This window comes from Plecotus auritus, assembly GCF_963455305.1.
Source record: "Plecotus auritus genome assembly, chromosome: 7".
NCBI classification, from domain to species: Eukaryota; Metazoa; Chordata; class Mammalia; order Chiroptera; family Vespertilionidae; genus Plecotus; species Plecotus auritus.
Genome location: NC_137774.1, coordinates 82,638,805 through 82,654,185, shown reverse-complemented (window position 1 = coordinate 82,654,185; position 15,381 = coordinate 82,638,805). Strand labels below are relative to the sequence as shown.

Here is a 15,381-nt window from a genome sequence, read left to right as displayed (position 1 = left end):
CACCAAATGCTTATTTCTTCACATGTTTCTTGGTCCCCATATGTAAATTGTATCTTTTTTGCAAGGTTTCCCTCCCAATATGCTTAAAAACTGAAATCCTTTACTTTCTTGAGAATCTGAAAGAATGGAGACTTAGACTTGTAGTCAGTCCTGAAAATATCAACTTTATGGCAAGTAACAATGGACTAGAATAATGCAGCTGGCCTTATAGTTAGAGTGGACCTGGTAGTCTGAATAAGCCTTCTATCACCTCCCAGTCTAGCCCCTGGGACACACATGTGGGGTGAGTGGTGTCTGCAGAGCAGCACTGCGGAGTGTCATCTGCAGTCTAACCACCCCCACCCCAGCACAGCGACCCTTTTTTTTTTTTTTTAAATATATTTTATTGGTTTTTTACAGAGAGGAAGGGAGAGGAATAGACAGTTAGAAACATCGATGAGAGAGAAACATCGATCAGCTGCCTCCTGCACACCCCCCACTGGGGATGTGCCCGCAACCAAGGTACATGCCCTTGACCGGAATCGAACCTGGGACCCCTCAATCCGCAGGCCAACGCTCTGTCCACTGAGCTAAACCGGCTAGGGCAGCACAGCGACCCTTAATTCACAAGCTGGACCAGTAGATGCCAGCTGGCCAGTCTTGTCCCCTTCCCTTAGGGGGCAGTGGAAAGAATGTCCTAAGAGAGGGGGTGGTATGGATGGAAGTTTCTGGTTATGGACCAGGAGGAAGGGAGAGAAGAATTTTACTAGAAGGGTTGGTCTAGTGTCCCAAAGAAGCTGAAAACAAACCCACTCTTTACTTCAATTTAAGAGAAAGATTTAGAGACTTTTCCTCTGTGGGTCCCATTAGCCAAATGAAACTAGCTGAGTTTGGATAAGTTTGAATTCTTGTTTTCCCCAGGTTACTGATACAGAATCTGGCAAACAGATCCAGCTGGTCAACCGCAAGTCCCTGCGCTCTCTCACTGCCCAGCTGCTGGTATTGTTGATGTCTTGGGAAGGAGCCACCTTTCTTTCTGTTGATGAGCTCAAGAGACATTATGAAGCTACCCACAGCACTCTTCTCAACCCCCTTGAATATGGATTCATGACCCTGACCGAACTTCTGAAAAGTCTGCCATACTTAGTTGAGGTATGAGTGCTAATGGTTCTTTAGAGCCATTGTAGTGAAACTGTTGAGTTGGATAATTCTGGATTACCTAGTGGTCTAGATTAGAGGGTGTAGAGCTGAAAGGGACCGAATGGTCATTTTATAGTTGAACAAACAGAGGCAACCTGTCCAAATGAGTGTCAAGCCAGGCCAAAAGCCCTGGCCTCCTGATTCTTGAACTGGGGTACTTTTGTCCTGCATTAGGCTGGGTTTGGCTACTGTCCCTCTCTCTGAATTAGAGCGATTACATGGTAACTTCATGTGACGTACCAGTCAGATACAGGTCAGAAGGAAGATTGGCTTGTCACCCAAGGCACCCTTTCAAGAATGGCACTTCCAAGATTAGAAGAATTGTTAGAGAATAAGGTCCTAGAAAAATTACCAAAATTGACTGGAAGTTAAAAATTAGACTGTTTGCCACAAAAGAGACTTGAAATATCATTGAAATTTTACCACTGAAAAAGGCACCAGGACCAGATGGGTTAACAGTTGGGTTTTAACTAACCCTTAAAGAATGAACTTCTTTAAAAGTATTGTAGGCCACTTGATGCAAAACTCACAATTTCATTTTATGAAGCCAAAATACCAAACTTGAATACCAAAAGCCTAATATGGATACTCAAAAGAAAGTGAGCTAAATAGGATATTAACCAATAAAATCCAAAAGAGTAACATACCATTGTTCTCAGATAACCATGTGATCAATAATTAAATAACTAAAAGGTATTGACAGAAACTTTCTCCTTGGCCAAACTTCATTCAGGCTCCCCAGAGCAGCTTTCTAGACCAGTGGTCACCAACCTTTCGGACCTCACAGACTACCAGTGGTCTGCGGACCACTGGTTGGCGACCGCTGTTCTAGACTAGACCTTAACCTTGGATGTCAGAATTTTCCATCCACCAACAGCCTCCCTCCTTGATTGGCTATAAATCCCCATTTTTGTTTGTTTGTTTTTTGTTATACAATTGACCCTTAAACAACATGGAGCTCTGGGGCACCACCCCCACGCAGTCGAAAATCATGTATAATGTTTGACTCCCCAAAGACTTACATTGTCCCTTGGTATCCACAGGGGATTGGTTCCCAGACCCCCTCGGATACCCATATCCACAGATGTCTCCTGTATAAAGTGGCATAGATCAGTGCATCCACTTGGCCTTCTGGATCAGTGGACTCCCAACCACAGATCAAAAACAGTACAGGTATTCAGTGAAAAAAATTTGCATATAAGTGGACCTGTGCAGTTCAAACCTGTGTTGTTTAAGGGTCAACTGTATTCAGAAGTGAGTCCATTTCTACTAAGGCTACTTCTCTTTCCCTATGGTAGTATTTCCTGAATAAAAAGTACCGCCCTAAACAGTTTGGCTCAGTGGATAGAGCGTTGGCCTGCAGACTGAAGGGTCCCAGGTTCGATTCCGGTCAAGGGCATGTACCTTGGTTGCGGGCACATCCCCAGTGGGAGGTGTGCAGGAGGCAGCTGATCGATGTTTCTAACTCTCTATCCCTCTCCCTTCCTCTCTGTAAAAAAATCAATAAAATATATTAAAAGAAAAATAAGTACCACTTTAGCTACTGTCCAGCTCAGGCTTTCTTTCACAATATCAAATTCAACATTTTCTGAACTGTTAATCACCTGTTATGTGAACACCAGTTCTGGATAATGTAAATGGATGTTCAAGACAAAAAGCTTTCCATGGCCAGCTGAGAATGTCCCTTCTGCAGAATCTCAGTGCACATTAAAGATTTTGAAAAGGTTTATGGTAAAGAAATTTGCTTAATTTACTTGAAAACAGAAGAGCTTTGGACCATTTCCCCTTGTTGATTTTGTTGTTTTTTAGAAGAATGCCAGCATTCTCATCCTGCACCACCGAGTTCTTTGGAACACCACATTGGGAGATGAGCTTTAGTGGCCTCAGCCCCCAGGCCTGATACAGCTCTCTCTGCCTAAGGGTTTGCCTTCCACCCTTCCTGCCAACCTTTTTGTTTGAGACCCCAGGTTTGCCACTTTCCTTCCTTTCTGACACACTGCTTCTCCAGACCTCTGCCTTTTTGGACTTGCAAATAGAACTCGGGTTTGCTCAAGGCTCCAGCTTTCTCTGGGAGGAGATCCTTGAATGAATCCCTCCTCCTCCTTGACTCCATTTTTAGGTTGACTTGGAACCTTGTCACTCAGCTGGAGGCCCTCACTTCTGTGGGTGGGGGCAGCCTTTCTGGGAGTGTCTAATGCTGTGTCTTTCTCTTGGACCAGGTTTTCACTAATGATAAGACAGAGGAGTGTGTGAAGCTCACAAGTCTGTATTTGTTTGCCAAGAATGTGCGGTCTTTACTTCGTACTTACCACTATCAGCAGCTTTTCCTTCATGAGTTTTCCGTGGCCTATTCCAAGTATGTCGGAGAAACAGTGCAGCCCAAGGCTTACGGCTTCAGTAGCGTAGAGGAACTCTTGGGAGCAATCCCACAGGTGGGTGTTTTCTGAGCTTCTTGGAGAGTCTTCCTGGAGAGCCACAGGCTTACACTCCTGAGCAGAATAAGGAAATGGCAGGCGTTTTGAACAGATCCTTTCATAACATACCGTTTGTATAAGATGAATGCTTTTAGTGTTTCTCCTTCATTCTGCAAAGCTTTATTAAATTCCCATATGCCCGATGAGGAAGTCCTAGACCCTGCCCTCAGGAAGGTGATGGGTATTGCAGAGTCAGGACACCCCATCAGTGCAGCCTCCAGTGGGCACGCGGTGGAGGGCCATGGGCAGGCCCGGCAGGCACCAGAGCCAAGTTGTGAAGGATGTGTTGACCACGTGGCAAAGAGGGGAGAGGACAATCTAGGTAGAGGGGATGCATAAGCAGATGCCTGACAGGGAAGGTACGAGCTCTGTTATGGGGGCTTTGCTCCTCAGTATAAGGAGCAGCACTCAGTAAAGAGCAAAGAGAGGCCTTCAGGTTTGCATGTGAAAAATACCACAGTCACTGCTGTGCATAGTACAGTTGAGAGAAATAGGAGGGAACAGGGAGCATGGCCAGGACTCTGGCCATTGCCCGGGTCAGGGTGCGAGTTGTGAAGGGATTGAGCCTGAGTGAAAATAATTGAGCACATAGTTAGGGACACGTGGGAGCTGAGGTCAGGGCCGTGGTGACAGCTGCCTGTGGGAGCGCTCCAGGAGCCCAGGGCTTGACCGAAGAGGCAGAGAGCAGCAGCATTAGGTGGAGGGCTTTGTTTAGGATAATGAATTTAGTTTGAGGGGTCTGGGAGATCTTCATGAATTCTTTTGGGTGTGTTTAGTTTCTGGAAAAAATAGTAAGGGCTCTCATGTGAGAACTCTCTTCATTTATAGACCAGAACTGGTGTTTAGAAGATGATCTTTTTAAAAGCCATAAGGAATATTTTTAAAGCTGAGTCTCACGATTTTTAGACTGCACAGCTTTTCATAAGGGACATGTTTTTGCCAGCCTCTATTGCTTTAAAAGAGTATAGAAAGTTTTTTTTCTTGGCATTAATTCAGTTTTAAATTCTAGTATGTGTAAGGCATTCACAGGTCACATTGTTCCTGAAGTTTAGGGCTTATCTCCCCTACTTTTCCATTGCTTAACCAGGAGTATGTCTTGTGTGCAGGTGGTCTGGATAAAAGGACATGGTCATAAGAGAATTGTAGTGTTAAAAAATGACATGAAAAGTAAGTAAGCGCCCATCCCTGCCCCTGCAGAAATCCCAGTTCTCTCACCGACTTCTCCCTCTGACAGGTGCTCTTTGTCCTCTAGGTCATTTGAGTTCAAACTGGCCCTTGGCTACTGAGCGTATCCTAGAGGTGCCCAAGTCTTGCACAGCCATGGAACTCAAACTTGGAGCAAGTGATGATGGTAAGAAAGGACAGACAAGGCAAAGCTGGTGAATTCTAGCAGAAATGGCTCGGAGTGGGGATGGGGTAGGAGGGACTCAGTGTGCTACTTTCATGAATTAAAGTTAAGTAACCATACATTTTTTTAAAGTATTTGGTTAATAACAGAGAAAAAAACCGGCCTACATTTGATAGCATTTTATGGTTCAATGGTTAATGTTCTTAAGGGATGCTAGCACCCTGCTCCCCCTCCAAATGTTAACATGTCAACCCAATTCAGGTGTTAAAGGAAAAAATTATTCTGACACTCTTTTTAGAACAGTAATTCACCATTGCAATAGGGTTAGCTCTGCTGCAAGATCAAGCTCAACTCTGAATACAACAAGGACAAGTGGGGTTTATAGTCAAGGGCATCGGTGGATGGAAAATCACCAAGGGGAGACATCAGGGGTAGGGGGATTCTAGCCGAACAGACCTAAGAGGATCCTTGTTAAAGGCAGGCCAAGGACTTAGACATGGCGATGCGGGGTGGGTGCTGGTGTGGGGGGATGAGGAACTTGATCAGATTGCATGACTCGGGGATTCTCAGTAAACTGACTTCCCAGGATTTTTGCTGAGACTCAGCAAGGACAGGACAGACATGGAAGGCCAAGGTCAGGGTCTAGCGGAGAAGAGGTCTAAGAGGAGTCTCAAGTTGGGTCAGGAAGAGTCTTTTTTTTTTTTTTAATATATTTTATTGATTTTTTACAGAGAGGAAGGGAGAAGGATAGAGAGAAACATTGATGAGAGAGAAACATCAATCAGCTGCCTCCTGCACAACTCCCCCTGGGGATGTGCCTGCAACCAAGGTACATGCCCTTGATGGGAATCGAACCTGGGACCCTTCAGTCCGCAGGCTGACGCTCTATCCACTGAGCCAAATTAGTCAGGGCGAGGGAGAATCTTTGTCATAGGACATCCCTGGGAAAGACTGATGGTAATTCATTCATGTTACTCAAAACAACATTGAGTCACTTAGATTTTACGTGGAACCATCTCTGTAGATGTAAATCAGCTCACTTGAATTGAATTTTAACTTTATTGAAAGACTTTTGAATCTATTGTTATGTATGAAAATTTTGTCTTCATTGGACTCTGACAGTCATTAGTGTTACTGTGCTCTGTGTTTATAACTCAGTTATGTAACACTTTACATTTTATAAAGCACCTTAATGTAACCCATCTCTCTCAGCTGTCACAACAACCTTCAGCAGTTGTTACCTACGTTCCAAAATTCCTGGAAGTGAAGCTTACCCAAAATCACTCAGCTAGGAAGTGACAGTACTTGGACCTAAGTCTTGTAAATGCTGAGCTTTGCTCCTTTAACTACTATACACCCCTTCTGTGGGTTTTTATTTCCCTTCTTTGGGAGCTTACTGTGGGGCCCTTTTTCTCAGATGGGGTCTCAGGGAGATCTTGGCTTATGGCTCTTCAGTTACCAAAGACAGACCCAGATCTTTCTGTTAATGGACTTTTTTTAAACCTTGAGTTATTGAGTACTTCCTGCCACTTTTCCTGTGCTTTGAAACAAAGCCTTGGGCAGACTTGTGTGTACTGTCCTGATGAGCCTACCTACCTCTCCTGTCCAGGGCCCAGTCCAACGGAGCAGGAGCTTCTCCGCCTGACTAGCGCCTCCCCCGTGGACCTACTGTGCGCACCTGTGCCCTCCTGCCTGCCGTCCCCTCAGCTGAGGCCAGATCCTGTCATCCTTCAGTCTGCTGATCTCATTCAGTTTGAGGAACACCCTCAAGAACCTTCTGGTAGGATGTACTGTGTTGTGGGCTTAAAAGATAAAATCGCATGCCAGTATATTACGTGTTTGATGGAGGTGGGAGAAACTATACCTTTTCGGGCCCAAAATACCTGTGCTAATTATTTAGGACCCTCTTTTCCTATCAGGGTTCCTCCTGAGCCTGAGTTGGCTTAGGGAGCAAGCAAGGGAGTGATGGTGTGACTTGAGGGATGGTACAGCTGGGCTACAGAGGAGGCACGCTCATCACCAAACATGCCGTCCCTCTGGCAGGGTCTCCATGATGGCTCCGGGGGGTGGGGGTGAGGCTTTATGAGGGGTGAGAGGGCAGGGATGGGCATCTGTCCTGCACAGTGTCTGAGAAGGAAGAGGAAGCTGATGGGGTTGCGCACTTACTCCAGCCCATGCTGCCCCGCTCCCCCTGTGTGCGTGACACTGCACTGGGGCTGACAGACTCAGCACATTTAGGTGGCAGGCAGAGCTTGTGTGGTGACTGGAGATGAATCTAGCTCCAGGCTGCCTGACTAGGAAGTGGCAGAGTTAGGATTTGAACCCAAGGCCTCCTGTCTTTCTGCTGCGTCATCTGACCTGAGAGGATGGCCCTTCTGCTCAAACGAGGAACTTCCTTGTCATCCTCCCTGTGTGAGCAGCCCTTCTCCACCCTGCTGCCGAGCTGCTTTCCTGGCCACAGGGACCGCTCCTGGCCACCTGGCCGATCTCACACCCTTAGTCTTCTCTAGCAGCATCCGAGAGCAGTGAGAGAACTGAGCCGTTCATCTGGAAAGTGGAGCTGGGGAACCATACGCCTGGCTTCTGAGACTGATCTAGCCTGTGGTAAAAGCAGGGTGTGTTCCCTGGAGAGCATGACTAGTGCTGGTGGGAGACTGACACGAGCTCTTCATGGGGTTGTAGCCTGGGTGCACTTAGTGTACATGCGCCACTAGATACAGCAGCCATCCACACGTTACAAGAGAGAAAACTATTTTGAATGGTGTGAGCAGTTCTGTCTGCTATTCTCAGTGAGAGCCAGCCCGAGAAGGGAGCTGGGCTGTGCGTCACTCTCACCTTCTGCGTGCCTTCAATGTGAGAGCCCTTGCACACACAGTGGGAGTCGAGGTATAACGGTGCATCTCCTCCAGGCAGCATGGCTCTGTATGCACAGCAGCATCTCAGGAGCACGCTGAGTGAGACTTCCTGGGTTTTCTAGGGCAGTTATGACTCTGTGCCATACCCCTTACCGCCCCACCCCCACCCCCACCCCCACCTTAGACCTGCAGAGTAAGGTCCTCTGTCAGGGCCAGTCCTCTTCCAGGGCCCTTCTGGGTCCTTAACTACCTGACAGAGTGAATGGGCAGAGAAGCCAAAGTAGGAAAAAATGTTTTTAAATCATTGCTCAGTGATTTGAAGGCAAAAGTGAAGATTTCTAAACTTTGTGATCCAGGGGAGAGCTGAGATGCAGTTTATAAATATTTGACTGTGACACATAATATTGGCCACACAGCTGATATGTAAATGGTGGCATGGGTGTGACATTTGGGGGGTTATTTTTTAAATATTTTTTTGAGTGAAAAGATGAGAGAGAAACTAAAAACCAATACTTGCAGGTCCTAGAACTAAATCTGTTTGCTTCTCTGTGTTTACAGAAATTATGATTTTAAACCAAGAAGAGAACACTGAACCGGTAAATAACAAAAAGTTGACCTCCGACTCCAGCTCCTCTTGTGTCCCGGCGCCTCCCTGCCCCCCCTCGGACACTCCAGAGTCCCAGCTCAGCAAGGGCCCTGTGGAAAGCCCAGCCAAAAAGCAGCCCAAAAATAGAGTAAAATTGGCAGCCAACTTTTCCTTTGCACCTGTAACCAAGCTTTGACTCATTCTGAACATAGAAGTAGGACGGGAACACTGTCTGATTCTGCACACACAGTGGGTTCAGAAGACACAGCCCTTGCTGTTTTATTGAAAACCCCTAGAAGCCACCTCCTCCATCCTTAGATGTATTCCATACGTTTTGTTTTTTTTTTCCATTGAACACAGCTTGGAGCTAAAGTTTTTCTACTCCCCCCACCCCCACCCCCACCCCCACCCCCAATTATTTGAAAACAAAAGTCCTGGCATTTGTTAAAGAATTCTTAATATATTTTACCAATTTTTTTCTTAATTATTATGAAATATAATGGTGTTCCAGAAGAAAGCAGTAAGAACTCGGCTAGAAGGAAGTAGTTTTACTTCCATTAAGCCACATCAGTGGTATCATCCTCCATGTAGCATAATATAGTCTCTAAGCCTTTGCTTACTGATATTTTCAGGTGGTATTAATCATATGCATGATGTGTCTTGAAGCAAAGCCTGCTCAGTGGCCTGCGTGTTCACACACTGAAGGAGGGTGGGCCAGAAGTAAGAATGTATTTTCAGGTTGGATATCAAGGTTCCTGGCTTCCATGTGACTTGTAAGAGTGCCTTGTTTTTATTTAACTATGTCTGTAGTTGACAAAAGCGGCTTCATCACAGAATTTTTAAAATGTTTTTCCACTTTGGGGTTCCATTTAGGAGCTTCTAGAAAGTTGATGATTTAAGCTTCCCTTTTATGTTAAGTTCCAGTTTGACATGCATTAGGTAAAGGAGAAGGAGATGGTCTTGGTGTCGGGAATTTAAAGTCAGTGTTTGAAGTCCACACATGATTGTGTGTCAAGAGGCAACGCTGGGAAGAGTGTCTCGTTCTCAAGTATGCAATGCATAAAGTACAAATCAGCTGAGGGGTGAGGTGCTTCATCTGGGGCGGTACGGATACTCTTCCCACTAGGAACACACAGAAATTATATCTAAACATATAAAGGCCAAGGTTGGTCAACTTAACTTGGTTTTTGTCCTTTTAAAGCTGGTTTTGGTAGTCGGGAAGCTCTATGTGTATGTGTTTGTGTGTCTTAATAGTGTCTACTTTAACTCGGTTACTTCTCGCTGTTGGAAGCATGTGCAGGTTTTTTGTGATATCTGATGTTGGTATTTGGGAAAAGCCAACCTGTGAGGGAGCACTGCCGTGTTGAATGACCTTCGCCCCGAGGTGGCTGAGGCATCCAGTGACAGGTGGCCTCTCACCCCTCCTAGAGAAACCTGACATTTACAATGGGTTGTATTTGTTGGGCAAAAGGCGGGTTCATTCATAGAGCAGAAAGAACCTGTTGACAAAAGGTCTTCCACTAGTTAGATGGTTTCTTTGGGGGAAATGTTTATATTTTGTAATTTCTGGAAAGCCAGAAAACGGGCTCTGATTTTATAGCCAGCATTTTAATAAAATGCCACAAAATAAGGGCTATAGAGAGATTTTTACAAGATAGATGTTTGTTCCCCAAATCTTTTCTATGAAGCAAATGATTCCCAGTTCTCAAGACGTAGCCCCAATCAAGATGGAACTACATTGGAGAAGCTTCTGAGCGTGATGGCACCTTGCGATCCCGCTGGAGGCTTTTCCTCCACAGACGTAGTGGGACAGGAAGTACAATGCAAATGTGCAGTTTTTTAAAAGAAGCTTTTAAACAATGTGATAGAGTTAGTGTTGAGAACATCAGTTGCCTTATCCTGAGATTTCATAAGGCTGAGTTTGCACACTTGGACTTTAGTTTTGCTCTCATGTAAAGAACTGTGGACTTAAAAACATAAGAGGTACTATTACAAGTCACAAGGAACAGTCTCAAAGAGCAGCTTCTTTGGGCAACAAAGAAGAGACTGACGTATGCAGTCATGTGAGTGTGGTCACACCATTTGCTGGAGTCGCCAGTCAGCCTGGGCCACGTGTATGACTAACAATCGCTGTGTGAAGATAGGAAAATACAGCGAAGTTCATTGTGTTCCTAATGTATTCCACAATGGCCAATCCAATTACTATCTATTTTTTTTATCCAGAGGCTTAATTAAATGATGTAACAAAATGATATATAAGAATTAAGACAATGAAATTCTTGATTTCTCAGTGGAAAGACATACCGGATTAGATTTATCTTTAAAAAAAGACAAAAGTTACCACCACAACCCCCTTCCCCATCTTGCACTGTTTGTTTTGGATTGGGCTTGGGGGAGAGATGTTTTTCTTAACTGTCTATTTTGTTTGAACACTTTTTGTGGTTCAAGTGCTGTTTTGTGTGTTGGGACCAAACAGTTGTCAATAAACTTTACAAGCAAGCATCCGATGTGAGTGTTCCAAGTGAGTGTTTGAGGGGAGGGAGTATAAACCAGTCCAGTTCTGTCATCTTTTCATTTTGGGTTTCCCCAACTTCCCACACTGCCTGAAAATCGGCGGTGGAGACAAATTGATCTTGACACTTTGGAGGCCCTTTTAATTTGGCACCCAGCCCTGGCAGGTGACTGGGTATGGGTCCTTTGTGGTCAGGACTCTCCGAGGTTTGCAATCTAGTTCCAGGTTATAATCATGTGTGGAGAAAATAGAATAAGCACAGAACGCTCCAGTTATAAAATGGATAATTCCTAGACTTACTCTCCCTGTGAAAGAAATCCATTTTGCAGGCTACCTCGGTCTTGGTCCCTGCCAGGTATGCTTTTTTAATAAGCCCTTTTGGAAAACACATTTTATAGATTCCATTGTGAAGCCTTTCCCTGAGACCTCCATTACCACTCACCCCTTGTACGAATCTGAAAGGACCCAGAAGAGACTTGAATGTTTGGGTAAATTACCTTTTGACAAAGTGCAATTTTTTTAGAAGTTCAACATTAAAAAGCTTTTGAAAACCTTTGGCAATCCTTTCAAAACATCTCTCATGGTAGCGAAGTTTTGCAGAAAAACTTGAGTTGCCACCATGCCCCTAAAGAGCAGGGCAGTGAGGTTTTGTGGGTCTAATTAAGGGTTTCAAACAGGGCCTTGCATTTATCTCTGTGCATTTCCCATCTGGTGTGGAGAAGGTAGCTTAGAAGATGGCTGGCTGAGAGAGAGCAGACCTGTTCATGCAGAGATGTGATTCTCTAGGACCCAACTCCAGATGTGCGGTCCACCCCATCTGTTTCCATCACCAGTGGGCGTTGATTTGTCTTGTCTGGTTTCTGGCTGCCTCAGTGGACAAAGACTGAGTCACAGCTCAGAAGCATCCCTGCTTCCTCCCACACCAGTGACCTGCTGTAGCCTCCACTTGCTCTGCAGATTGGCTCTGGGGCTGGGCGAGGAGCAGGAACCCTGACTCACTGCCCCATAAACCGGCGGTCAGCGTGGTCCTCACCATTGCTTTACTTGACCTTGCACTCTCCCACATTGCTTTCTGTCAGGCTTGTACAATAGCTGGCCCATCTCCCAGTTGCTAATGTGATTACAGCAACAACCTCCTCTAACTCGACTATGGGGAGAAATGCAGAGAAGACAGATCCAATTTGCTTGTTTGAATTAATACTTTCAGGGCCAAGTGTCGAGTCTCTTTCCCGGGAGAGTTCTAGTCTTTCCCTGAGAGGTTGGCAGCCCTGGGTAACAGCTTAGGTTGGAATATGAAGAAACCTAGTTGCCTTTTGGATGAATTCGGCAAATTTTGGAACAGCAAGAAAGAGAGAACCCAGAACCCCTCCTTCTTCAGGTGGGTGGGATGAGGAGATCTCAAGTCCAAGGTTGAGGCCAGAACTTCCCTCAGCAAGATGAAGAGAAGAAGTCACATTTTCTGGGAAAGAAGGACTTAGAAATGGGGTCTAGGGCACAGAGGAGGGGAAGGGGAAGAAACAGCTGCAGGTGGGAGCTAAGTAATTGGTGCCACAGCCGTGAGCCAGCCAGGAGCACTGCAGCGGTCGGGGTGACCCAGGCTGGCAGGGCAGATGCACCATCTCTCCCATCTCTGCCTGAAAGCCTTCCAGATGCAGGGCCTGGTGTGGACTCTGAGGCCTGACCCCTGCCGACCCTCCCCCACCTCCCCTCTCCTGACTGAGGGCCCCAGGTTTTGTTGGCTGTCAGCTAGAAGCCACCTGCAAATCCTATAGGCCACCCACAGTTCCCTGCCACAGGGGCTGCCTCCACTGGCAGCTTAGTTCATCAAGCCAGCAAGGAGAGCTTCTCTCCAGTCTGCTGAGAAGAAGCCTTATAGAATGGAACCTAATCAAGGGAGTGACCTTTCATCATCTTTACCAACTTCCACTTGTTAGAAACAAGTCACAGGCCCCACCTCTTAGACAATCCCTAAGACTTGACAGGAGGCCCAAGACATCCTATCCAGCTTCTAGTAGGGGAGGAAAGGGGTCCTGAGCTACACCTTTTGAAGGCCCACACCAAGCTTCAAAGCTGACAGGACCCTTAAAGTCAGGTTAGAGCACACCACCCTCCACCCTCACACTGGGTTACAGACGGGGCCGGTGGGGGTGGGGGGTGGGGGGAGGGAAATGAGGCTGGAGAAGCTGAGCCATTGCCAAGTCATTGAGTGGTAATGGTCTACACAGCTCCAAAGCCCAGTCTTTATTGAGGTCCTCATAGGGGTGCCAGGCACTGAGCCAGATGTGGGGACTCAAATGAATAAGATGTGAGCCCAGCTGTGCCTTCCTGGGGCTCAGACAGGAAGACCACTCGGGGGTAGTGGTCCTCAAATCACAGAGGGCGTCTCATCACCAGGGAAACGCTTAAAATGCAGGCTATCCACTAAAACCACTGGCCTGGGCTCTTCAAAATCATCAGGGTCATGAAAGACAAAACGACTGAAGGAGATTAGAGATGTGGCAAGGAAAAGCAATGCTTGTTCCTGGACCACATCCCAAATAGGGGAGGAGGAGGACAGTTGCCATAATGCAAATTACTGGGAAAACTGATAAAACATAAATACTAGGAAGTAGTTCTGAGTCACTGTAATATGAAAGAGAACACCTGCGTTCTTTAATACATGCTGGAGGATTTAAAGGTAAGGCGACATTACGTCTACAACTGAGGTCTTCCAGAGAGAAAGGCAGTGAGTGATAAAGCAGATGCAGCAAAATGCCAGCAACCCGTGAATCTGAGTAAAAGGACATACAGGAATTCTTTGTCTAAGTTCAAAATTATTTCAAAATAAATAAAAATCGTCTTCTATTGTTGTGCAGGCTCCCGGGCCTTCCTGGAGATGAAGGCCTGCACGTGGGCAGTCAGGGTGGCAGCTGGCTGTCCCAGAGCCACGTTTCCACCATCGGCTGCAGCCACCGAGGCGCTTCCTCGGGATTCTCACCTTTCAGGCCTGCAGATTGTGCTCCTGTGGGTAAACAGTTGCTATCTGAATCTGAACAAACAGCTCTTGGTTGAAGCAAGTCAAGACCATGCTAGAGACCCACAGGGGACTGGCAGTCCCAGCTCCAGCTCAGTTTCCTTCAGCGTGGGCTGCCTGTGGACCTAGTCCTAATGATGGAGAAAGGAGGCACAGGGCACTCAATCAGACCAAGGGTCTGAGTTCTGTCCTGGTTTTGGTGAGCTGATGACCTTAGCAATCCCTGCCCTTCTCTAAAACACTGTTTCTTATCCTCTAAAAGGCAGCGAACCCTTGTTTTTCACTTCCCAGCATCCATTCTCTTTTCTTCTGCCACAACTGGGCTGACACCTCTCTCCTCCTTCCCCTGGCTACAGGGTCAGCCTTTGGACCCCAATTTGGCTAAGCAGAGAACCACACCCCTCTGGCCCAGCACGTGATTCCCGAATGGGCATGGGACTGTTTAAAACATGACAACAGGCTCAACATGGAGTCACTTATGCTAAGCCCCATATCACCAAACTGGAGACTTAACTACAGTTCCTCCTCTCCCAGAAATGGAACCTTAAACCAGTCCATCAGGAGTCACCGATCAGCCCTAGTTAGGCCCTCTGCCTGATAACCCCTGCCTTCCCGATAAGGAACGTGACCTGGCGATAACCAACTCACTTTTTTTGCTGAGTATAACTTCCTCATTCCTGCTCCCTTCTGCCTATAAACGTCCTCCGTTCTGCGCAGCTCTTCAGAGCTCCTTTCTATCTGCTACATTGGATGCTGCCAGATCTGAATTAAATTCTGCTCACATTCTTAACATTCTCAATATGCCTCAGTTTACCTTTTAACATGACCCAAGCCAGGCCTGAGAGATTCCAGGCTGGGATTTCTGTTGAATTCATTGGGGTGTTACTCTAGGAGGCCGGAAGCTAGGAGCCATTGCCATGGGCCCTACAAAGAGAGTCTGCCTCAAGAAGCCAGCACACGGGAGGCAGAACGGAAAGGTGGGAAAACAGTGAGTCCAGATGACATTGTTTGATACCCTAGATCCCAGATATCCCAGCCCAGGAGCCAGGAAATGCCCTTACTTTTTGCCTCTTTGGCTAGAGTTTCAGTCACTTAAAACCGAGAAAATTCTAATGCAGAGAGCTCTAGCTCTGCATGAGGGACAGTGGGGGACACAGAGAGGCCCTCAAGGCAGGGTGGCCCCTTCCCCCACGCCACCCCCAGCCTCACCTTCCCCAGCTCCTCTCCCTGAACCCCAGACTCCGTTCACTGCCCCCTCCCACATTCCTGCAGCCTCTGGGTTTACCACGCTTGCTCATTAAAACCCAAGTGCTGCTCTTTCTGTGAGAGGAGGAAAACGAACTGCAGATATCATCTCAGTGGAGAAATAAATCTTTGTGGGTGGAAGTGAGCCCTGAGCTGGCAACATGGTGGA

The 15,381-nt window shown here is 46.6% G+C and overlaps 1 protein-coding gene across 8 annotated transcripts in view; it reads left to right on the top strand.

The window, feature by feature from the left end:
• Positions 1-10,944, top strand: part of MARF1 (meiosis regulator and mRNA stability factor 1) — a 42,726-nt gene extending 31,782 nt beyond the window's left edge. For all 8 annotated transcript variants that reach the window (XM_080679015.1, XM_080679020.1, XM_080679019.1 and 5 more), the window contains 6 exons: positions 901-1,131; positions 3,399-3,611; positions 4,760-4,820; positions 4,906-5,004; positions 6,611-6,781; positions 8,415-10,944. In XM_080679015.1, coding sequence (XP_080535141.1) covers positions 901-1,131; positions 3,399-3,611; positions 4,760-4,820; positions 4,906-5,004; positions 6,611-6,781; positions 8,415-8,638 — 999 coding nt within the window. In that variant the 3' untranslated portion in view covers positions 8,639-10,944. The remainder of the gene's footprint in view (positions 1-900; positions 1,132-3,398; positions 3,612-4,759; positions 4,821-4,905; positions 5,005-6,610; positions 6,782-8,414) is intronic.
• The last annotated feature ends 4,437 nt before the right edge of the window (positions 10,945-15,381 follow it).